The sequence below is a fragment of the Macrobrachium rosenbergii genome, chromosome 21 (assembly GCF_040412425.1).
Source record: "Macrobrachium rosenbergii isolate ZJJX-2024 chromosome 21, ASM4041242v1, whole genome shotgun sequence".
Taxonomy (NCBI): domain Eukaryota; kingdom Metazoa; phylum Arthropoda; class Malacostraca; order Decapoda; family Palaemonidae; genus Macrobrachium; species Macrobrachium rosenbergii.
This window is the reverse complement of record NC_089761.1, coordinates 46249273-46274272: the sequence shown is the minus strand read 5'-3', so window position 1 is coordinate 46274272 and position 25000 is coordinate 46249273. Positions and strand designations below refer to the sequence as shown.

At 33.9% G+C, this 25000-nt stretch overlaps 2 protein-coding genes across 3 annotated transcripts in view; both read left to right on the top strand.

Annotated features, from left to right (window-relative positions):
• LOC136850138 (protein white-like) overlaps window positions 1–712 on the top strand; it is a 31736-nt gene extending 31024 nt beyond the window's left edge. The window contains exon 16 of the mRNA XM_067123722.1: window positions 473–712. Within this exon, the coding sequence (XP_066979823.1) occupies window positions 473–589 (117 nt within the window). The 3' untranslated portion in view covers window positions 590–712. The remainder of the gene's footprint in view (window positions 1–472) is intronic.
• Window positions 713–9079: 8367 nt separating this feature from the next.
• Epac (Exchange protein directly activated by cAMP) overlaps window positions 9080–25000 on the top strand; it is a 659154-nt gene continuing 643233 nt past the window's right edge. For both annotated transcript variants that reach the window (XM_067123714.1, XM_067123713.1), the window contains exon 1: window positions 9080–10056. In XM_067123714.1, coding sequence (XP_066979815.1) covers window positions 10019–10056 — 38 coding nt within the window. In that variant the 5' untranslated portion in view covers window positions 9080–10018. The remainder of the gene's footprint in view (window positions 10057–25000) is intronic.

Genomic DNA, 25000 nt, shown 5'->3' with positions numbered 1-25000 from the left:
CATCGGAGATATTCCCGAGGTAGCGTGAATTTGATATTAAGCGACATTTGTAGCTTCATGATGATATATATATATATATATATATATATATATATATATATATATATATATATATATATATATATATATATATATATATGTGTGTGTGTGTGTATATATATATGTGTATGTATATATATATGCATGTATATATACAGATATATATATATATATATATATATATATATATATATATATATATATATATATATATATATATATATATATATATATATATATATATATATATATATATATATATATATATATATATATTTATGTATATATAATGAGCGAGAGAGGATAGAGGCGTGTGTGACGGAGACAGAGTTGGAGTGAATAAAAGGAAGGTATGGAAATCTGCTTATTTGTAACACCGTTATAAGACAGAATGATCTACATCATAGTCCATTTTCTTCATTTTTGTTTTCAGGACAACATGATCAGGAACGTGGTGCTGTTAGCTTCGCTTTTGATTGGTTTTCGCTTCTTGGCGTTCCTGGCCTTGCTCTTCAAAGCGAGGAGGGGCCAAATCAAGAGCTACGAATGAGGAAATGGGGAAAAGGAAAACTGCCGATAGAAAGCCCTTGCAGTAAAGGAACCGGAAACTGCTGATATACAGGCCTCTGATAATATTGTTGAAATTATATATATATATATATATATATATATATATATATATATATATATATATATATATATATATATATATATATATATATACTGAGTTTATGGCTGTGACTGCTTGAGAATATATTTAAAGAAAAGGAAAAATATCTTATAGTCCGTTGTTTCACTTTCATTGTGGCCATGTACTCAGTTTATTCCCCGTGATAGAAATTTGTATGTATTTGTATGTATGTATGTATGTATATAAATATACATATGTATACATATATATATATTATATATATATATATATATATATATATATATATATATATATATATATATAAATTTATCCGAGTTTGAAAGTTTAATCTTTTTTAAGGTAGAAACTTCCTCTGATCAGGTATTTAGACTCTAGGATTTCCATTTGGTTACCTAAGCTATTCTTATAAGACTAGCGAACTTTAGCCATAAGGTTAAAAAGAGTTTAGTTTTGATTAAAAAATGTCATCTAATTCTCTTTCTTTGACGTTAAACCACATATTATAACGAGACCCTACTTTCATTGTCAACAACTCTTCGATTTGAATGTAGAATTTGGGCCAAAGGCCAAGCACTGGGACCTATGAGGTCGTTCAGCGCTGAAACGGAAATTGACATTAAAAGGTTTGAAAGGTGTAACAGGAGGAAAACTTCGCAGTTGCACTGTGAATCAATTGTTGGGAGAGTGTGGAAAGTAAGATGGGAGAGAGAAAATGTAAGGAGATACAGTAAAAGGAACGAAAGGGGTTGCAGCTAGATCTCGAAGGTACGCTGCAAAGAACCTTCAGCATTTTGCTTGCAGCCTCACCAAGTTTTTGCTTTCAGTTTCATGAAAATTTTCATGTGATGTACCACGAATTTCTTGTTTTAGTCTCACAAGGCCTAAGTTAATTGTTTCTCGAGCGTTTTCACTTAAGATTCACGAGCCTTTTTAAAAAGCTGCTAGTCTTACAAGGATTTTGCTGCTTACTGTGTAACGGGCTTTTTGCATAAGGTCTCACAAGGCTTTTTCTCCCAGTTTCACAAACTTCCTCACTTAAGACTCTTACGAGCTTCTTTCTTTTAATCTCTCCAGCTTTTAGTGCTCTATAAAAGAAAACTATTGTGCCGGCTTTGTTTGTCCGTCCGCACTTTTTTCTGTCCTCCCTCAGATCTTAAAAACCTACTGAGGTTAGAGGGCTGCAAATTGGTATGTTGATCATCCACCCTCCAGTCATCAAACATACCAAATTGCAGCCCTTTAGCCTCAGTATTTTTTTATTTTATTTAAGGTTAAAGTTAGCCATAATCGTGCTTTTAGCAGCGATATAGGATAGGCCACCAACTGGCCGTGGTTAAAGAATCATGGGCCGCGGCTCACACAGCATTACACCGAGACCACCGAAAGATGGATCCATTTTCGGTGGCCTTGATTATACACTACAGAAAACTCGATTGCGCTAAAGAAAATTCGGCGCATTTTTTCTTGTTTGTTTCTTAGTTCACGAGCCTTGTTACTTAGTCTCATGAGGTTTCTTGCTCTCTAGTCTCAAGAGCTTTGTGCATCCAGTTTCAATAGGATTTTGCTTCCAGTATTGCAAGTTTTTCTTTTATCTCGTGTTCTATATATATATATATAAAAGAAAAAATATATATATATACATAACTGTGCCCACGATTTTTTGACAAGTGATGCGTTGGAAGTCACCGGTATTTTTTTTAAATGTACCTTGTACAATAAATCGAGTTCGTTACATCAGTTTAACATACTAATGTCTTTTAAGCCCGTATTACTAATTACTAATTTTAATATCTTTTTTCTAACTACTATGAAATTTTAAATCAGTAGTTTTGCTTTGTTAAAAGTTTATTCTAGGATTTCCAACTCACATTCAAAATCAAGCACTCTCCACTGAGTTTTACTCCTTAGGTTTTTCCTAACAATGTTCTCTGCCCTTTGACCTTCAACCTTGCACGTGGGCACCGAAGCTTCATATCAATTTGCTGAGCCCTGACAAAAAGGCTGACGAATTCTTCCATAATTACGATGACACGACTTTCTCTGACTTCCAGAATCACGATAACAAGACATTTGAGAATGTTGTTATGTTTCATTCTAAAGTTTTTTGTTTCTGTACTGAAGGGAGATGTGGGTTTCTCATCAGTTTTGTCTTGGGTAAACGGCTATGAAGATCGATTTAGTTAATATCTGTTACATTTATTTTTCCTAAAGTAAGAGTGGGTCTGAAACTTATTATATTGTCTTAAAGATAGTATTAATTACTGTATGCACAAAAATTGAAAAATAAATAACATGGTGATTTTTCATAAGAGCGTCGAGGTAAGCAAAATTAGTTTTTATTCATGACTTAGTAAAGTCTAAAATTGAACCTTAGCTTTATTGAGTTGAAGTAAATAAATGAAAATAAATGTGTGGTAAAAGAGAAGCCCTGGTAAATTCGAACAGTAATGAATCCGTTTCAAAGGACTTTTGTCTTTTCAGAGTACTAGTAGAAATAACCTCAAATAAATTCAAGGATACTGAAACATTGATATACGACACCTTGCTTTTATCGTGCTTTATATCACAAAGATATTTCAAATGAGCTTGCCTTGTAATCTTTCAAAAGCTTTTAAACATTTTAATTAGAGTTGTTTGTGATTGTTAAATGAAGTGATACTAAATTAACAAGGCACATGCCCCCCTCTCTCTCTCTCTCTCTCTCTCTCTCTCTCTCTCTCTCTCTCTCTCTCTCTCTCACATACATACACGTGCACCCCATTAATAACCACTTCGGGTAAGATGGGAGGATTATCCCTAGCAGCATACTCCAGCATAACTGTCGATCGATCAAGAGCAGAGTAACAGAGTACCTTTGACCTTAATAACAATTTTCAGGGTACAGAGACTCTCCGACAAGTACAGGTAAAGATGGGAGTGCATATATCATATATATATATATATATATATATATATCCATATATATATATTATATATATAATTATGTGTATATATCGATATATATATATAGTAACATATATATATATATATACCTTAATATATAATATTTTAAGGGCATATATATTCAGTTCATAACTGCCATACTATAAGGTATGATGAAAGAGAGATAGCTGTAAGATGGAGGTCAAACTTGCAAAATCATTGCATTCCAAATTGTTTGTTACCTCAGCTGTTCGACTTGATGAACACACAATATTGGCTCTGGTATGAAACAGATGACCGAGTTGGTATGTGAGTACATGAGTTCGTACGTTAGAAAATATAGATTTTGTGTCTAATTCTGCCCAAAAATAAGTCTGATCGTTCATTAGCGAAGCTAGAGCGAGATCGTCAAGACGTGGTTTTGAGTGTTCCAATCTCTTAGAACTGGCAGAATAAGATGTCTGTGGTAACATGGTGGTGACACTGTGGTCACATGGTGATGACATTTTGTTGATATCTGTGGAATTGGTGTGATTATAGAGAGGACAATGCAAAACCTTTGCAATGTCGGTATTTCTCATGTGGTTGACTTAAGACGAGACTTATAATGTCTGAGATGGAGTATGAGAGTTTTGAGTTTTAGGCTTTTAGCCATAGTAAGATTTTTAGTCAGAGTTAGATTATTTTGACTTGATAATTCATTTATGATGCATTTTAATCTTTTCTTTGTTCATTCATTACTTGTTGGGTTGGTTTGAATAATAAATCTATTTTTGTAGGAAAGATCGTGTTTCCTTAGATGATCCATTCCTTTTGAGGATGATATTCGAGAGAGAGAGAGAGAGAGGGAGAATGCGCGAGACGAATGCTAATGCGAGAGAGAGAGAAGGGAGAGGGGGATCAGTGTGAGTGAGTGTCAGGGGGAGTGTTAGGAGGGGGGTAAGGGTCGAAATACCATGCTGTTCCTGAAGATAGTTCGCAAAAGGACACGTTACGTAACACTTCAAAGAAGTGTTTGATCTGTAGGGTATAACATATATGTATATGTATGTATATGTGTATATACATGTAAATATATATATACATATATATATATATATATTTATAATATATTTATATATGTATATATATATACAGTACACACATATATATAAATATATATGTATATATACATGTATGGGAGAATAAGAAGTTATCCTTCAAGGAAGTAAATGCGAAGAGAAATGTTAATGATGAAATGTATCTCAGCATACAAGATGCACGCAGAGAGATGCTATCTAAAGAAAATACAGTCCTGGGGTTAGGATAAATTTGAGAATGCTTGTGGATGTTTCTGTTGAGAATGTAAGTTGGGAAACTGATAGGTTGCAAAATAGAAAGGTGACAGGGATTTGATGGGATTACAAGTAAGTAGCTGTGGTACAGTGAAGAAAGTGGTGTTGAATGGTTGACCAGGGTATGTAAGGTATGTCTGGATTAGGGAAAGGTTGCAGAGGAATTGTTGCTCCTCTGTACTCTTTACAAGAGTAAAGGTGATAAGCATAACTTTGCTGAGTATACTGGGAAAGATTTGGTAGGATTTTGACTAAGACAGTAAAACAGATAATAGGTTAATGGCAGTGTGAGTTTAGATAATAAAAAGGTCTGTCGAACAATGTTTGTTACGAAACAGTTATGTGAGAGTTTTGAAAGATCAAGAAAAAATCTATATGTGGCATACATGGACTTGGAGAAAGATTATGATAGAGTTGCTGGAAAGGCAATGCGCTAAGGATGTGTGGTGTCCAATTGATGGAAAATTGATGAGAGCAATAAAAATCTTTTTGATGGAAATGAAGGAAGTTAGAATTTTTAGACGGGAGGCTGACTAATTCTGTGTGAAAATGGGACTGAGACAAGGGTGTGATATGTTTCCAAAGTAATTCATTATCTTTTTGGATGGAGCGATGCAAGAAGTCAGATAAAGGAAGGTCATGAATGGAGTGTGGAGTGTGAGGTTTATGCATACAGTTCACTGCTGAGTTGGAACAAAGAAGATAAACTGCAGAAATTAATGAAAGGGTTTTAAAAGTGCTTTCAAAGGAGAAAGTTGAGTGTAAATATGAGCATGAGTAAGGATAGAAGGGCAAACAGAAACCAGGCAGATGGTGCTATAAATATTAGTATGTATGAAGGAAGAGCGAAAAGCACTATATTTTCATTGGTATTTATAAATAATAAGATCATCTACAATGGACAGGATTCGAACCTATGTCCATTTAAGTTTGAACAGGAATGGCATTAAGAGAATCAGTAAGGAATATATTTAAATTATATACTGTACATACGATGTGCGGTTTGTGCTTGAAAGCAAGCTAGTTGATTATGCAGGTGAAATGCTACTCTCTTTGCACTGGTCCCATCTCGTAAGTATAGACCCGTGGTTACTCAATCGCTTACAGAGATTTGGCTACGACTGGTGCATGGTGCAAACTATGGAGAATGAAGTTAAAGTCTAACGAAACTCAAAGTATTATCGTCAGCAGGTCTAAGATATTAGATTCCCCCACTCAGATCTTGTCATTGGAATTGTTTCTTTAATGGCATGCGTTACATTAAAATTTGCAGATATTCTTGATTGCAAATTCACTTTTGAGGGGTATCCGGTATATCTCTTCCACTGCACAAAAAACAATATAATAAGAAAGTCTTTCAAGTTTTTTTTCCTGGAGACCTTTCTGTTCTGAAGTTTTTAAATTATTTAACTCCTTCATGTTTCGAGTGTTGTTCACAAGTTTGGCCCTCAGCAGCTGACCAGCATCATAGCTCGCTGGACAAGAACGTGGAGTCTGATAAATTTCTTATCACTGGTCATGGTATAAATCTCTGGCACGGTCACTCCATTAGCTCGTTGTGCACAATTAATGAAATTTTTCACAATTCTGATCATCCTTTGCATTTAGAGCTTCCCAAACCATACCATCAACGAAACCTTTACAAGATATGCACTTAAATCTGTTAGTATTCCTCTCTTTCTTTAGGTTCATTACCACACTTTTATTCCAAGTGTAATCGAATTGAGAAAGTATCCCGAAAGCCTGTAGTTGAATCATTGCAAATAGGCATCACAGTGGATTATGGTTGCCAAATATGATGTATCTATCTCGCATAGTTCAAAAGTTGTGGGACGAGAAGAGGAACAGACACGCTCAGCCACATGTATGTATTCCTTCACCGCACACCATTTTTCCCAAGGGTCTGGTGCCAGAAGGGTACAGCTTTCCGGTTTCTCGGCAAGTCTCTAGGGGTATGGGAATAGGTTGCCAGTCCCACTGTATACAGTAACAAATATATATATATATATATATATATATATATATATATATATATATATATATATATATATATATATATATATATATATTTCACATTAACACGTGATTTGTTCATCACATATATATATATATTCCAATATATATATATATACTGTATATATATATATTTATAAAGGTCTACTTTTGGTCTGTTGTTATGCATTTTTGTATTGCTTTCCTTAGTTTTATATATATGTATATACTGTATATGTGTGTGCGTGTGTATACTGATAACATAAGAAAAACAACATGAGCTGATCTCAAGTATTGTGGAAACTTCGAATTTTTTTTCGGTTGCTCTTAGAGAGAGGGAGAAAGACAATTGATTCCCACTCACATGTACTTATGTTTCCAGATCACATAAATTGTAACAGCACTTCATTTCCTTCAAGCACGAATGATTTCGTATCTGTTGGCGCACGTGACTTACCGCTCATTCCTTTTATAGTTTCGAAACCAGTTATGAATGTAAAGCATTGTCTTATTATGCAGGATTTCAGAATTCCCATTGAGACATTGAGACTATGTTAATAGGATACCTGCGCAGCCTGACTCCCTACCACTTGGAATCGTTTAAAATGAGCCTTTCCAAGAGAGAGAGAGAGAGAGAGAGAGAGAGAGAGAGAGAGAGAGAGAGAGAGAGAAAGTTTACCTTAGTTTTACCAGACCACTGAGCTGACTAACAGCTCTCCTAGGGCTGGTCCGAAGGATTAGACTTATTTTACGTGGCTAAGAACCAATTAGTTACTTAGCAACGGGACATACAGCTTATTGTGGAATCCGAACCACATTATAGCGAGAAATGAATTTCTATCACCAGAAATAAATTCCTCTAATTCTTCATTAGCCGGCCAGAGATCGAACTCGGGCCTAGCGAGTGCTAGCCCACAACTCTACCGACTCGACCAACGAGGAACTAACAGAGAGAGAGAGAGAGAGAGAGAGAGAGAGAGAGAGAGAGAGAGAGAGAGAGAGAATGAATATTTTCTTTCCTGTTATGGGATACTGGTAGAGGCATGGAAGCTACTACCAATTTCGGTAGATCTGCTTCAGACTTACAGCAGGTTTCGTCTTCGTTGATTGGGCAGAGTTCAGAATCCACGCCAGGCATGTTCCCTTTTCCGACTTACCACACCTTGGGCAAGTTCCCGTGCTGGCATATGGCCGCCGTAATCTAAACCAACCACCAATCAGGTTTCAGTTTCCCGCCAATTTCCTCTTCAGTTCCTGCTTCGTGGCTAGCGGGAGCTCGTGCTAGCCAAGGTTAGCCTGATCAGTTAATTGCAGGAAGCTCAATATTTTGTGATTTTAGAGAGGTAATCATATTTCAAATTTATAATAAATGCAAAATTCTCTACAGCTTTTTTTGAATGGTTAATTGATATTTCTGTGAATTAAACCCACCATGATATCGGTATCCCTCTACAAGCGAATTTTTAAGCTTTAATTCTCTATCTTCTGTTTTTTCTTCATTTTGAGAAGTCAGGTTACAGGTACACAAGCATTCAGTCGAAGGTAGGCATACCTTTTATAGAGTCAGCCCCATCCAAGATTTACCTTTGAAACAAAAGTAGCTCACAGCTATAAAATTAAACAGACTAGATTAAAAAAAAGTTTTGCATGAAATTGTGAATCGAGCTGAAGAAGAGAGAGAAGGTTACCAACTCATCACAAATGAAGTCAACAAAACGCAAAGTAATAACCTGTTCAAAGGCATTGTCATTTGCTGTCAGTTTCACGGCAACCGAAAATTGATATAACGTCTGTGTTGCTATAAACAGCCTGAAGTTTGTATTATGTTTGTTACCATTACTTGTAGATCTGTGTTTGAAGCCCATTTATCTGGTTATACTAACAATCTAATTACCTCTCAATGCAATTTGTCACCAGAAATGATAGACGCAAACGGTTGTTGCAAAACGAAACCCTTGCTATGGTTGAATACGGAAATGAAATGCTCTAATGAGTGGAATACATTATGGTAGAGATAGGAAGAGGTGGGGTCGGTAATTTCGTACCTGACGGGCGGGTAGGCGGGTTGGGGAGACGTCGTGTTGTGGCGCTGAGGCAAAAGGAAGGACCGCTAAGCGCTAAGCTCAAGTCAGTGGACGTCAGTCATGGACTTACTGTGCGAGAGGGAAGGCGTTGTGGGTGCGGTCAGTCAGTAGCACTTCCTCGTGGCGTCTACGATCATAACATCTTACGACGTATTTGCTGGAGTTATTGATTAGGTTTTATGTTTCGAATCACTTAATGTTTTAGAAAGCGAATCCGTTATAATTTTGACTATCGTTTGGTGAGATTTTTTATTTAAAATTTCGAGTGGAAGAAGTTGAAAGTTTGCTATCGGCCTAACATCTCGAATTGACAAAGGAAAAAACAATACATATTGAAAATTGTTCCATCTTTTACGTATGACTGTACTCAAAATTTGTGTGCCTTAGTGTGAGATAAAGTTTGTTTATGTCAATTCCCACAGACTGATGAAAGGCTTAGATTAATATATTAGGCCTTTTCCAGCCAGTACTAGGGCTTGAGCCTATTTAAACGTTCAAGTGATGATGAAATGTTCAATTTCACATTCAGAGTGGATTGTTAAACATAGGCACTGAAGGATGTAACCAGCTCCTCAATATGTAAGAGGTCATGTCAATGCTGGTAGCCTGCTCCCAGGCTATTGGTACTGCATAGTGTATACTCTATAGGCCTAGGCGTATATGTGGATATTTTGTGAAAACACTACTTCCGGACATTCTTCCTTATTTCTTGAAGTAAATAACTTTGAAGCCTGTTTGGGGGTTTCTTTAAGAACAGTACATATAGGCATAAATGAATATTTAGTTGAGAACGATATTCGTATATTAAGTGTTGATGTTTCATCAGACTTAGACCACATGGAAATTTGTAGACAAATAGTGGATAATCTTTTTTTTACTGCATAGTATGCAGGCAAGTAAGGCTACTGCTTCAAGGCCTATGCAGCTACTGAAATAACACATTTTAAAGTGTATATTTTAACATTTGGATCAGCCCTAGGGGAAATTTCAGCACCATGATGGCAAGAGAATGGGTCGACAGCATTGATAAAAGGTAATTTTTTTTATCTTGCATCAAGTAGGTTAGGTTTATTGTTACGAAAATATGGAAAATAGTGTTAGGTTATCGTATTTTTGGCAGTAATGTATGGATATTATTGAATTCTCAGGATGCTTCACAAAGTTTCTTCAGAATTATATATATATATATATATATATATATATATAATATATATATATATATATATATATATATATATATATATATATATATATATATATATATATATATATATATATATATATATATATATATATATAATGTGTATGTGTGTGTTAACGTAAACTGGAAACGATAGTATCGTGAATTCTCGCACAAAATGTTTGCTTGAATTCCGATTCTTGCTGCGTTAGGTTTAGCTTAAGAGAGTGTATGTATATATATATATATATATATATATATATATATATATATATATATACGTACATACATACATATATATACATACATACATTCATATATATACATACATACTGTACATATACATATATACACTCACCACCAGTCACACCTATTTCCAACACTAAACCACCTGCTTGCTTTTGTCTCGCGCCTAATCTAACAAACTTTTCTTGATAATTTCTCGTTCCCAAGTGTACTGTAGAATATCCCACAAAGTCAAACCAATTATTTTCAATATTTAAGGCCCAGTTCAAAAATGTCCACAATATATATTTAACTTTAGTGTCCCAATTATTTGCCTAGCAGATTTTTTATATGTATGAAAATTGCCATCGTTTATAGTTCTGTAGCGGAACGTTTGAAGTTGACGGTAAAGAATTATTTATTGGACAGAGAAAGGCGAGTGTTATATTGAAGCAGTATATAATATGTGGTAGCCCGACAGCTATAATTTTTTGCTACCTTTTTGTAGTGAAAGTTAAGGCTAATTACTCCAGTCCAATCCTCAGTGAAAGTCCCATTTGTTTTAAATGAAAAAGCACAGAGTAGTAATTAACTCTCAGGCTTAAAGTACAAATTTTTAGTGATACTAGTTCATATGTTTGATAGACACGAACCTTGAATTAATAAATATGCTCCTAATCATAACAAAGAAATTGAATTTTCTTTGTTACACAATAAGTTGCACCGCAATTATTTTATTACTTTTAGGGTGTGTTTAAGCTCTAGTTAAGAAAGATAATTTATTGTCACAGTATCTTATCTTAAGCTACAACCGAATCGGGGAGAGAAGTATTGTAAGCATCAAATCCTGCCCTGATTTGGATAAACCATGCTCAGACTGAGAAACCCAGTGCAAGCCGGTAGGTAACAAACAAATGTTTTATATTAGAATAGTAAATGCAAACTGACAACTCGTAATTGACTTCGGATAAGCCTTTACGAGCAATTCTGAAATCTCTTCAGTATATCCAATTCCGACCATTCCTCACTGATTATTAGATTATACAGATCCCGTATTGAGGGTATGAGATTCGTTCGCCTTTAATGATATAACGTCCATGAACCCAATTATCAATCACCACTCGGTATTAGAGTGTAGACCTCGTTTATCATTGTAACCAACGTCATGTCTATTTTTGGGGCACTTATTTGGTCCTTCCGGAGGACCCTATTTATATATTAGTTTCAGTTTATAGTTAATGTCAATAACCAGGTCTTCCGCTTCATATCTGTTATTTAATAGATATGTCAATTTTTCTCTCTCAGTGTTCATGCTGTTTGGCTTGTGGGGGATACTTACTGAATAGCCTAGTGTGGTTACCTTGTCAAAACTCGATTTTCCTATTTTTCGTTTTTTATTTGTACCATGGTTCCGTTACTGTAGATTTGTCCATGTTCGTACGTACAGTTATACGTCCCTAGTATATTTTGTATGGAAAATCTTTCCGATTTTTATTATCGTTATCATAATGTACATCCAGTTGTTGCTTTAATGGTAGTGGGTGAAATCAAATAAGGATAGACGTCACATATTAGCCCAGGGATTCATCCGTTATTAATTTTGCTCCCTGTTAATTAATGCAACTTTTTTTTTCTTTTTAGTAAATTTGGTGGTCCGTGCAACTTTTTTCAGTAAATTTGGTGGACCGTGCAACTTTTTCCTGCAAATTTGGTGGGCCTTTTTCGTACCCTTATTTATTTTTTTTTAAACATGTATGACATAAGTATTTCTGTGCGGAGGCTACAGTTCATAGGTAACATTTCATACATTTATATATATGATATTTGATGTCATTTTTGAATGTTCATATATTATTGCTCCCAAGTTCCTCACTATTTTTAACACTTACACTAATGTGTGTTTTTCTGTTTATCAAGGGTTTACCATGTTTCTTTGACATTGCCCATATAGTACCCTTCATTGGATCTTCATATAGTTTGTCTTTTCCTTTTAATCAGTACATTTTATTCTTCATTAAGTTCCCTAGTTTTCTCATAATATCTTCAGTTATGTTCGTAATCATGTAAAACTGGATAACTTTTACAAATAACTTAAACTTTAATTCATGTTGTCTTGTTTACAATCCATGATACCACAGTTCACGTGTATGTACCAAATATCGGACATAGGAAACTGTCACGTGGTACTCCTTATAACAGTGGTTAGTTTACGAAGCAAATCTAAGGTTAATGCATTCGGGATGTCATTGCACATTCGTTTTTCATTTTTGTAGTATTGTTCATCGTGGTTTCATAATGGGATTGAAGTTTTGGACATTACGATGAGAAAGGGTGGGTTTCGTTTAGAAAATTATTATATATTGGTAGAAATTGAGTAGACCGACGATGGATGCTTAGTTTGTGATCATGTAACCAGAGCACGGGACGTATGTAAATGTATTTGAGATAAAGTAATTTGCTCTGTGTGTTTTTGGGTGTCTGTGCTGAGCCTTCTGGATATGAATCTGATATGGTTGATGCGATGGAAGCCACAACATGTGTGGCGCTCAATCGAAAGCATTATTTGCTTGAAATTACCTAACGACAGCATCTTTTAAAAGCATAACCTGTAACGTTGTTATTTAACCCTATTCAAAATTTTTAATGACTTTTCTGTGTATATTAGTTTATATTCTTATGTAGGTGAAGTAGACGGTTATTAAAGGGTATGGGAATATTGCTACACTAAGAACTACAACGAAACTCTTAAAAGACTACTAGCTAACTAGCTGATTGACGTTCAAGTATTTTTCTATTATTTGTTGGTGTACCCTTTAACTACCGTATTGACATTCAAAGCAATTACGTTTGTATTATGCGTATAGGACTAATATGTCTTGGGGGCCGTTATCTTTATGATATTTAGCCTACAGTCTTTTGTTTATGTTTTTACTTTAATCGCCAACGGGCTTGTACTGTACTAAACACGCCGCAAAGGTGGTTACGTACCGGGTTAAAACCCTTGGGGGTCACTGTTTAGGAAAGATCCTATATATATATATATATATATATATATATATATATATATATATATATATATTAGAGATGTTGAGATTAATTGTTAACACGGTATGTGGCTAATAAAAATTGAAAAAGTGCCTAATGTGTAGAAATGGTAAAAAGGTTAGTATGGACGAAAGTTACGGTTGCAGCGTTTTGAGATAGCCTACTGTACATTTCAGGGCCATGTCTAATTGATTTTCGTCGATAAAATCTTACCAAAGCATCGGATATGGATCGTATTTCGGAAATAGCTATTTGAAGCCACCGCCTAATTGGCAAAAATGTGCAGTGATGTCTAATGTTGATAAGTAAGGCAATTATCAGAGTAAATCAAAGAAATTTAAAGGGAACTTATCTAAGTCTAGCAGGCTCGTAGATAGAGGCTAGTAAAACGTCATTATTGAAGGCCCTCCCACTCATTGATGCTGTCGTACGACGTACTTTACTAGACACCTCGCCTATATACTTTATGAATGAAGACTCAGACGTTGGTAGTAGTAGTGATAGTATAGTATATGGAATTCTTATATTGTTTCACACTCAAACACATACCCTGCATACTCTCTCTCTTTCTCTCTCTCTCTCTCTCTCTCTCTCTCTCTCTCTCTCTCTCTCTCTCTCTCTCTCTCCAATCATTAACATACTGCTGGGAACCCTGCTATTACATCAGATGTCATAGTTTACGTCACAAATAGACTCTCTCTGGGTGCTTACTAAAATCTTTGATTTACTCTGGTAAGTGCCTTAATTATCCACATTGGACGTCACTGCATATTTTTGCCAATTAGGCTGTGGCCTCAAATAGCTATTTCCAAAATACGGTCCATATCCGATTCTTTGGTAAGATTTTATCGACGAAAATCTATTAGACACGACCCTGAAATGTACAGTAGTTGCCTGTTCAGGAAAGAATGAAGGACGATAGGCTGGTGAACATGTGTATACTGTAATTCAAAGGGCTTTGGGGCCAGATGTGTTGGGCAGGTATTGTGCAAAAGGTATTCGAAAGGAAGGACGTTACAGTTAAGGTAGAGCAAGAAAGTTGTGAATGGTGCATTTTGTAACGAAGGTTTGACACTACCAATGTTGTTTTTATGTTTAATATATTTATATATATATATATATATATATATATATATATATATATATATATATATATATATATATATATATATATATATATATATATATATATATATATATATTATTCAGTCACGAAAAGGGACCTACTATGCAAAAACAATCATATATATATACATGTAATATATTTGTATATACTAATACTAATCTATGTTAATTTATATATATATATATATATTATATAATTTACATAGATTAGTATTAGTATATACAAATATATTACATATATATATATATATATATATATATATATATATATATATATATATGATTGTTTTTGCACAGTAGGTCCCTTTCTTTGACTGAATATATATATATATATATATATATATATATATATATATATATATATATATATATATATATATATATATATATATATATATATATATATGACTTTATCACATCACCGTGATTCATATACAATAAGTAAGCTACAAACGTCCTTTAATATCCAATTCGCTCTACCTCGGAAATAATATATTTTCATATACAGTATGTTACCGAAGGGAATTTTTAGTTGATAATAAGCTCGTCGTCCTGAGGTAGAGCGAATTGGATATTAAAGGACGTTTTAGCTTACTGATATATATATATACACACACATATATATATATATATATATATATATATATATATATATATATATATATATATATATAATTGTTTTTGCACAGTAGGTCCCTTCGTGACTGAATAGTAGAAGTGTGAATGTGGCAATGAGTACATTTTTTCAGGAGTTTCCCCCAATACGAGGAACTGTTTAATGTAGAATATAGGCTATATATGTGTGTGCGTGTCTGCGTAGGATATTTTATTTCTTCAGAAATCGTTTACACATAAAACCTGCCAACACTACTATTTGTTCGGTCAGTGGGGTCAGCTGCTTAAAGGACGATAAACCCCTAGATTAGCGACTATCTTCGGGCAGAAAACACTGGTGAAATGTAACACGGTGGCAAGTGCAGTAACATAAGCTAGAAACGTCAACCAACCGCCGGCATGACGTTGCCTGGAAATGCAAGTGTGTCTTTATAAATTATCAATTATTTTTGATAAATATTTCATTAAACCTCTCACTTCCATCAATAATTTACTATCTAGCTTGTGTCCGACTTGTCCACATTTCATTTATTAAAACATTTTTATGACTGTCCACATTCCGTTTATTAAAATATCTGTATGACTTATTTATTCCTGCTTGTTGTATTCAAACATTTTTACACTTGTTTTCATGTATATGTATGTATATATATATATTATAGATATACATATACATATAGTGTGCGCCCTTGCGTGCATGTATAATACTGTTAATAAGCGAACATCATAGGTATATGGGATTTTATAAACAAAATAAAGATTATCTGTCATATTAAGCACATGGATACATATTCCATTGCCTATTTAATTTTATGTGGATACATAGGTAGCATGGATTGGATGTCATGTACGTAGGCCTTCACGAAGATGTTGAAAAGGTGACGAAGGTGAAGATTTTGCGTGTTGCTGTCACACAAGACAAACTCTTTTTCATGTTATTAGCAATACTGGAAACATGGTAATTTGGATAGAATTTAATGGTCGATATTACATCAACATTATTAACGTTATATTGTTCATTGTAGCAGTAGTCTTAGAAATATCGTGATGAACTTTAGGTATCCTGTTTGTTCTTTATGATTATTATTATTATTATTATTATTATTATTATTATTATTATTATTATTATTATTATTATTATTATTATTATTATTATATGTTTTTTTGTCGTTTCTTTTTCTATTTGGTCAGTCTTCACGGTACACGTGGACCACAAGGTCAATTTGGCTTCAACAGTTTAGTGTCTACGTGATATTATTATTATTATTATTATTATTATTATTATTATTATTATTATTATTATTATTATTATTATTTGCTTTTCTGTCGTTTATTTTTTTTAATGGTTTGCGTTACCGTGTGATCAGGCTAACCTTGGAGTCGAGTTACTGCTAACCACCGTCGTGGTTTTAATTTTCAGGAAGATATGTTTTGCTGGTTCAGGTGACAGGAGGCTATGCGCCATTTAAGGAAGTTGCTCTTATGGGAAGTGTTCATGATTTCATTTTGAAAGATACCCTGCATTACACAATGAATTCCCCTGGCTCCTAGCTGGCTTGATGGTTATGAATAATAATGTAAGTTTTTTCGGAACTTTCGACATAGATTTTGCTAAGTTTTTAGCCTGAGTTGGCTTGTACATGTAGTCTTTCTCCCTCCTGACTACAGTAATAAGGCCATACGTCGGTTTTCATTTCCGAATGAATTTCGCAGCTATTCTCGTAATACTAATCTTTGCTACTCTGACCCTCTCCAAAGCTACCACCCACATATTCATTTCCTAGAAAGGCAGTAGGGTTTTTCATCCCTTTAAATTGGCAGGAGATTTGTTTTCGTACTCTAGCTTGATTTCTTAAGGGTTTGCGAACGAGCAACTATTTAATTTTCATCTTCCAAGCGGATACTGGTTTGGGCCATCCCAGAGATGACTAGTACAGTATATTAAAGTTCTTTAACCAGTGCCATTGGTTTTAACTTTAACTACTGGTATTTTATATTTAAATCTTTCCACACAATTTTACACACTGAAATAAAATAGTTGCGTATTGATATTCCAGAAAAAAAATTTGCTGATAACGATCATAGAAGTGATTTCCAAGCATTTCTGGAACATTTATATTAGTTTTATAGACCATGGGATCGATATATATATATATATATATATATATATATATATATATATATATATATATATATAGTTAATTAATGCACTTTTCAGGCAAATTTGAGTAGTCTTTGTCATTTCTCTTCTGAAAATATGATATTTGTCAATTTCTAAATCACATAGCTGTGGCCTTTCTTGGAATCAGACAGTTTATGCTGGCATCTCAGTAGTTTCTGAGCAGTTCGTTATGAATGAGGATTCTGCCTGACGTAGCTCCTTTAGCGCTTAAAGTGCCGAGTCTGCAAATAATTTACGTTACCAGAATATTGGGAATCTCCAAGGAAATCCTCAAGTGTTACCAAATTTCCACAAAACATTTTAGTTCAGGCACGTCTCTGTTGATTGGATTGAGTCCAGATGTCCACCCACAGGCCTCTTACTCCCTTCAGTACTTCCACACTTTCGGCGACCTTTAGGCAGGGGCCTGAGCTGGTATAAGCCTGCTCAATGAAAACCAACGAGCCGCCCAGTCGAGATAATATTATTACAAGAGGCCTAAAGGTGGGGACGCCAACGTTAGCTTGTTGGAGGTGGTCTATGTGATCGCTCTAGTTTGTATCTTTTATTCGTTAGATTTGTCGAAAATACAGGCAACACTAATGGAAAACTTTCGTTGTCTTTTTTTTTATGTCAAGGATGTCGAAATGATAATTTTGATGTTTAAGGATTATGATCTGACATTTTAAATTGGAAAAATGAATCTAAATCGGGAAGGATAAGAGCTCCGCAGTCATTGATGAAAGTTTGCGTGTGTTTGGCTTTGCTTTTTTTAGTCGCTGTTCAATTAAGGAAAAGTAAAAAATGGTAAAACCGAACTGGCATTCGTGCATGAGTTGATAATTCATTACGGAATAGTGTAGTTGCTGCACATAATCTATTGGATAATTACTTTGAATTTTCTTGTCATGGTTAGCATACCGTACAATTTTTAGCAGATCTCTCTCTCTCTCTCTCTCTCTCTCTCTCTCTCTCTGTGACTGTGTCTAGTAACAAAGAGTTGGTCTATTTTTGGATAGTAAAGCTTGCTACAAACCACAATGGATGCCATTTTTAACTCTTGGCCTGTGCGTTCAGTCAGTCGTAGTGCATCTGTTCGTATGCTTGCTTTGTTTTTGTTATCTTTGTTGGTAAATACAAAACAGTGAAGATCAGTGTTTCTCTAGAAGTTTTTATTTCTTCCATAGAATTCATCAGTCCACCTCACACGAACACTAAAGACTGAAGGGAGTTTAGTTGTACCATCATAAGAAAATGTCAGTGGACAGGCCTTTATATAATATATATATATATATATATATATATATATAATAAATATATATATATATATATATATATATATATATATATATATATATATATATATATATACAGGTATATATATTTTTTTTATTATACTGTGAAGTCAAGCACGAGGATTAACGTGGAGTGATTCAGTTGAACAACTCCCGCAAAACTAAAAAAAAAAAAAAAATTACACAAATCCATGCCTCAGATTTCTTCCTATGAAGAGGCCAACGGAACGGTCATCTAGAGGAGGCCTGAATGATAAGTGAAAGATGAGGGGAATATGTTAATTTTCTTCGCAATCATCTGGTGAAGGCTGTACTGAAATCTCTTAAAATTAAACAAATAAGCCCAAAAGTAAAAAGGAAAATGAGAGATAGGACTCGAGATAATCTAAATCTGTGAAAAACTGAAATCTTGTGGACAGAGTATGCACAGAGGGATGGATTAGCTGTAAATGGAGAAAGGATTAATAACTCTGAATCTTTCGAATATTTTGGAACGATATCCAATTCGGGTTCCTTATGTGTGAGAATTTAGTGAAAGACTAATAAAGGTTAATCAGACAATGTCCAGGCTGAACAAGATTTGGAAATCAAACAGACTAAAGTTGTACATGAAAGTAGACTATACATAAATTTAGTTCGATATGTATTGCTACACGGACACTAATGATGGTATGACAATGAAACTATTTCCAAAAGATATTGTTGATCGAGAATAGAATTTTAAGAATATTGGGGGTCAGGTGGCATGATAGACTTAAAAATTATGCCTTAATTGTATTTTTTAAAGATTTTATTCCAGTGAGCTAATTTTAAATTAGCCTCACTCGTCCCTGGTTGCAACATTGCCGTCTTACTTGCGGCACATCCAATTGCCCACCATAGTAACCAGAGTAGATTTAGTGTGATTTATCCAGTCGGTGATCGTGCACTTACCTATCATCTTAATTCACGTGTCTCTGATTTAAGGTATTCCTAATCTCGTTGTTGGTGCCATTTTCGGTGTTCTTTGTTAGGCAGGATTCTCTCTTGTAAGGCAGCATTGTAAAACTTAAAAGGCCAAAACAACCCTTATCTATCCTGTATGAATAATCAATCCCTAGTATCTGTTAGGTGATTGCTTCTCTCCCCATGTGGTCAGTGTCTCTCCTCCTGTTGCTTGGAACTCCCGCAAGCTACCATCTTTGATAACCGTGTTCTACTGCTATCATTTCTCATTCCTTTTCATTACGTTAAAACTGGATAAGGATACTGGGTTGCTTATTCCATCGGTTTCCATAACTAACTGAATGGGAGGTTACTGTCCTCCTGTTGTTTTATACTTATTAACTGTCGTTCTTCAAGAGGATGGTCAAAGGTCGTCATTGCTTTCGAGAGCTTCATGATTGTATGCAGCCGCCGCCCCTAGTCCACAAGAGTCTTAATATAAAGTCTCTTACTGATTACAATAAGAGTGAAGTTTTCTCTTCTATCTTTGGTATTTCCCTAACAGTGAGGGTCTGTGAGTCGTTTGTCACAGAAGACACATGTATATATGTGTATGTATATATATTATATATATAATATACCGTATATATATTATATATACAATTATTACATTATTGTAAGAATCAGGTGCTCCAATTTTTGCAAACTTTAATTTGGTCTGTTGAAGTAGGCAACATTTTTCCTTAAAGTCCGTTTTAGCTAAGAAGACAGCTGACAAATAGAAAAGATCTGGTCATTACCAGGCACGACAAAGGGAGAGGAACTGTCGCGTTAGATAAAATGGACTATAAGGAAAAATAGTCGGTTGACTATCTTACAAGACCAAGGGAAGTTTACGAAAATTGGAACACCATATTTTGATGTAATGTATGTAGGCTATATCTGTATCTATCTCTATATCTGTTGGTAGGTGAGCAAACCCTAATTTCTTTAAAATTACATTTAAAAATCCTTGTATTCACAAGAAAGGACACACTTTCCTTCTACACGTTTCAGTTCCTCGCCTGAACCTTGGTAACACGAGAGAACTTAATTTACGCCTGAACAACACCCAAGATATTATGTGTGTTTCTGTTCTAAATAATGGTATTTTTCGTCAGTCTGCCATTTCCGTCTTCCTCCTGCGTGAATCTTACCAATCAAGGGTCACTTGCCCCAGACTAAATTTAACTTCCCTCTCAAGCGTGAATCTGATTAAATTAGCCTATCTGGTTCTTTCTCTATTTTAACCATATCAAATAACAAAAGAGTCAAAAATACAAAAATTTTACTATATATGTTTATATATATATATATATATATATATATATATATATATATATATATATATATATATATATATATATATATATATATATATATGTGTGTGTGTGTGTGTGTGTGTGTGTGTGTGTGTGTGTATATAGTAAAATTTGTGTGTATTTTTGACTGTTGTGTTATTTGATATGGTTAAAATAGAGAAAGAACCTAAGTTGAAACCAGATATGCTAATTTAATCAGATTCACGCATGAGACGGAAGTTAAATATTTGTTTATAGTTTTGAGAAAGCTGCAGGGCTGAAGCATAAAAATAAATTATTAAATTAACAAATGAAGCCATTGCATTCGTAATAACTTTACAGGTGAAAATAGCAATTTTTGTTACTGGTTATTCCTTTCTTGGAAATCTGATGTGCATCTGACAGGTGTTTTGTTTTAATTTTCTTAGAACTACCTATTTGAGGAACAATTATTGTGATTAATTTCGTTTTCCGATTTATCAGCATGAATTGTGTAAACTGATGAAAATGTATTAAGTAGGCTTATAAGGGGGTCGTAAACGATATGGCTTAAGATGATAATGATGTATATAATTTGTGCTGGTATAAAGAGCAGTTGGGGAAGTGTGTAACAATCATTACCCATAGTGTAAGAATTTCTTAATATATGAAACCGATTTCGTTTATAAGTATCAGAGTGGTTTTTATGCACCATCTTCTGACATATTCCTGTATTATATGTATATTTTTATGTTTTTAAATTATCTTAATTTTTTTTCACATATTGGTATATTTAGGGGAAACCGATGTAAGTTCATGGTGTTTTAGGCGTGTTCCCAGTGAATATTTGCTCGTTTTCACTATAAGAAAGGAAAAATTAATTTAATTTATATAATTTCTGAATATAGGATACCAAGAAAGGTCGTATGCAATGGTTGGAGAGTTCATTAAGCATATGAAGTGAAGTTTGGAAGGAGCCTTTATGTTTTATCCAAAGAAATGGTAGTATTTTGGGATAACAGTGCACTGAATTGAGCGAGACGTAGAATAGCCACATTACCCTTTTTAATGTCGTTGTGGAAACCTAAAAAAAAAATAATTTTTACAAAGACATTTATTAATTTCTTTCTTTTCACAATGTTTTGCTTGATTCCCTGTATGTGTTCCCTTGGAGACATGATGACATTTGCTCCAAAGTAGGTAGTCATTGTTAGGGCGGAAATACCCCTTTGTTGTAAGAGTGCTGAATGACTGATAGTCATTTTAGGGATATTACTCGTCAGTTTGTCTCGTTTTCTTTTTCTTGAAAGGGATCCGGTCCTAAAATTTCTTGTTATATTAGTTGAGCACCTTATAGGCTTACTAAATATCCCCTGAGATTTAGCAGTGAATTGTATACTAAATAAATAAGTGATTTGTTTTATATGTACGAAAAGCGTACACATTAGTAGGGCACATGTATCATTCCTTGTAAGAAGAACGGAGGCTGTGTTGTGCAAAGAAAACCTATTGTCATTATATTTATGAGTAGGAATTTGGCGACCCCATTGCCCATCTTTGGAAAGTGCAATCATTCAGCGTGGTTTACCTTAGCTGAGTTGGGCAGCCCGTAGCCACGTTAACTAGGTCCGTGAATATCTTCAGGCATAACCCCCATCAGTACAACCTCTTTGTTCAGTGGGCACTTTCGACTGCTGGAATAAAAAATAAAAGCACGGTGTGGGGTAAAGTAACTATGAGTACTCCTTTCAAAGACTTACTGAGAAACCGGAAGACAATGCTGTTGTGGCACTACTTCCATCTAAAAGGACACAAAGACTCTTGATACACACACTCACTCACTCACACACACACACATATATATATATATATATATATATATATATATATATATATATATATATATATATATATATATATATATATATATAAACTTTATGTGCAGCTTATGTGCCCTTTTACTCACTTGTGCCTGCTGTGGCCTTTAGTTTTTCATTCAACTGAATAAACTTTATTTACTGATAGACGCTACTCTTGTTTATGGTTATTTTCTGTTATGTTACTTCGTATAGCCTATTTAGAGTTTTCATGAAATTACGAGTATCGTATCAAAACTTGAGTCAGTAAGTTAGCGAAGACTTTTGCTGCATACATATTGCTTCTTCATATTCAGCCAGTTTACGGGTAACGTCCGTAAATATAGCATTGTCGCATAAGAGAGCATTTAAAGAGGTGTATATTCAACTTAGGAACTGTGTTTGGTCTGGGGACCAGATGGCATAAGGATGGATTTAACGTAACTCAAAAGAACTATTTTTTAACTGACATTACGCAGTCAACAGAATTTATCCCATGATTTTAATGAAATGCTAATTTCATAGAATATAATACCATTAAATTCGGATACAGAGGTCCTTTATGGTTTTTCCTTCAGTGCAGCTTGTCTTTGGGAGAAAGTCGTTTCGAACTAATTACATACGGGAAATATCGTTATTTTTCTATCGCTTCTGTGGACCAAATTAAAATTGTTTTAATAAAACTTTATAAAAGTTATTATTCTTCAGTCGTGGATTTGATCTCCTCTGATTCATGTTGCACTATCCTGACCTTTTTCTAGTCAATAGAACATCATGGCAAAAGCCGCAATTTTCAGAGGATATTATATCAACTTGTGGTAAACAAGCGCTCTTTCTGGTAACGATGTGCATCACATACTGGGTACAATGGCATTTTTATTGAATTTTATTGTCTTATTTTTGGTTGAAGCGTTAGGTTTTCCATATAACACACATGCGCACATATATATACATACTTATAGATGTAATGTGTATACTGTATATACAATATATATGTATATAAATTATATATATATGTTACCTATGTATATCTACAAAATATATATATATATATATATATATATATATATATCTATCTATCTATATATATATATATATATATATATATATATATATATATCTATCTATCTATATATATATATATATATATATATATATATATATATATATATATATATATATATATATATATCTATCTATCTATATATATATATAAATATATATATATATATATATATATATATATATATATATATAGATAGATAGATATATATATATATATATATATATATATATATATATATATATATATATATATATATATATATATATACATACATATACACACACATATATAAACGTCAGTTACAAACGCTCTCACACAAGACCTCGTTACGATTGTTTTGTTTCTGCTCCAAGTAGTGTGACAGCTACAGGTGTGCAATAAGACTTATTACGATGCCATTGTGCCGCTTCGAGCAGGGTCTCTCGTAATGTCATTGATAAGAAATTCGTAAACACCGAGGATCGACACCTAATTGCCAAAGTTGCAAAACGCTTGGTGCCTGCGTTCCACCTTTTATCCATCGTAAATAGTATAATTATGCAAGTGTGGATATTCATTCTCTCTCTCTCTCTCTCTCTCTCTCTCTCTCTCTCTCTCTCTCTCTCTCTCTCTCTCTCTCTCTCTCTCTCTCTCGTAAAAGATTATTCCTTTAGTCGTATCTAAAATTAACTCTGTCTGTCGCGAAAGTTATTATCCTCTCTCTGGTCGAGTTAAAAATAAATATTCTAGGCCGTAAAGGATTAGTGTGGATGAATTGATTATTGACTATGATGTAAAATCAAGTCTTTTTGTCGAAATGAGACTGTTGTTGTCTCTTCTTTGTTAAAAAATTTCATACTGTTACCGATTTCATTTATGGCATATTAATTGACTGTGTGGCATTAAATCGAATACTTTTCATTATTCCTATAGGCCTTAATAGCCGGGTGGGTTAGAACGTCCACTGAACGTCGTTGGTACTCACTGTTCGGCAATTACGATTTTCTCAGGTGACAAACCACTTACCGATTATATATAATTCCCCTTCGGAATTATTTCCGAGATAGAGCGAATTGGATATTAAACGAGATTTGTAGTTTAATGCCTGCGTAATAAGAATCACAGTGATTTGATAAAAATTCATATATATATATATATATATATATATATATATATATATATATATA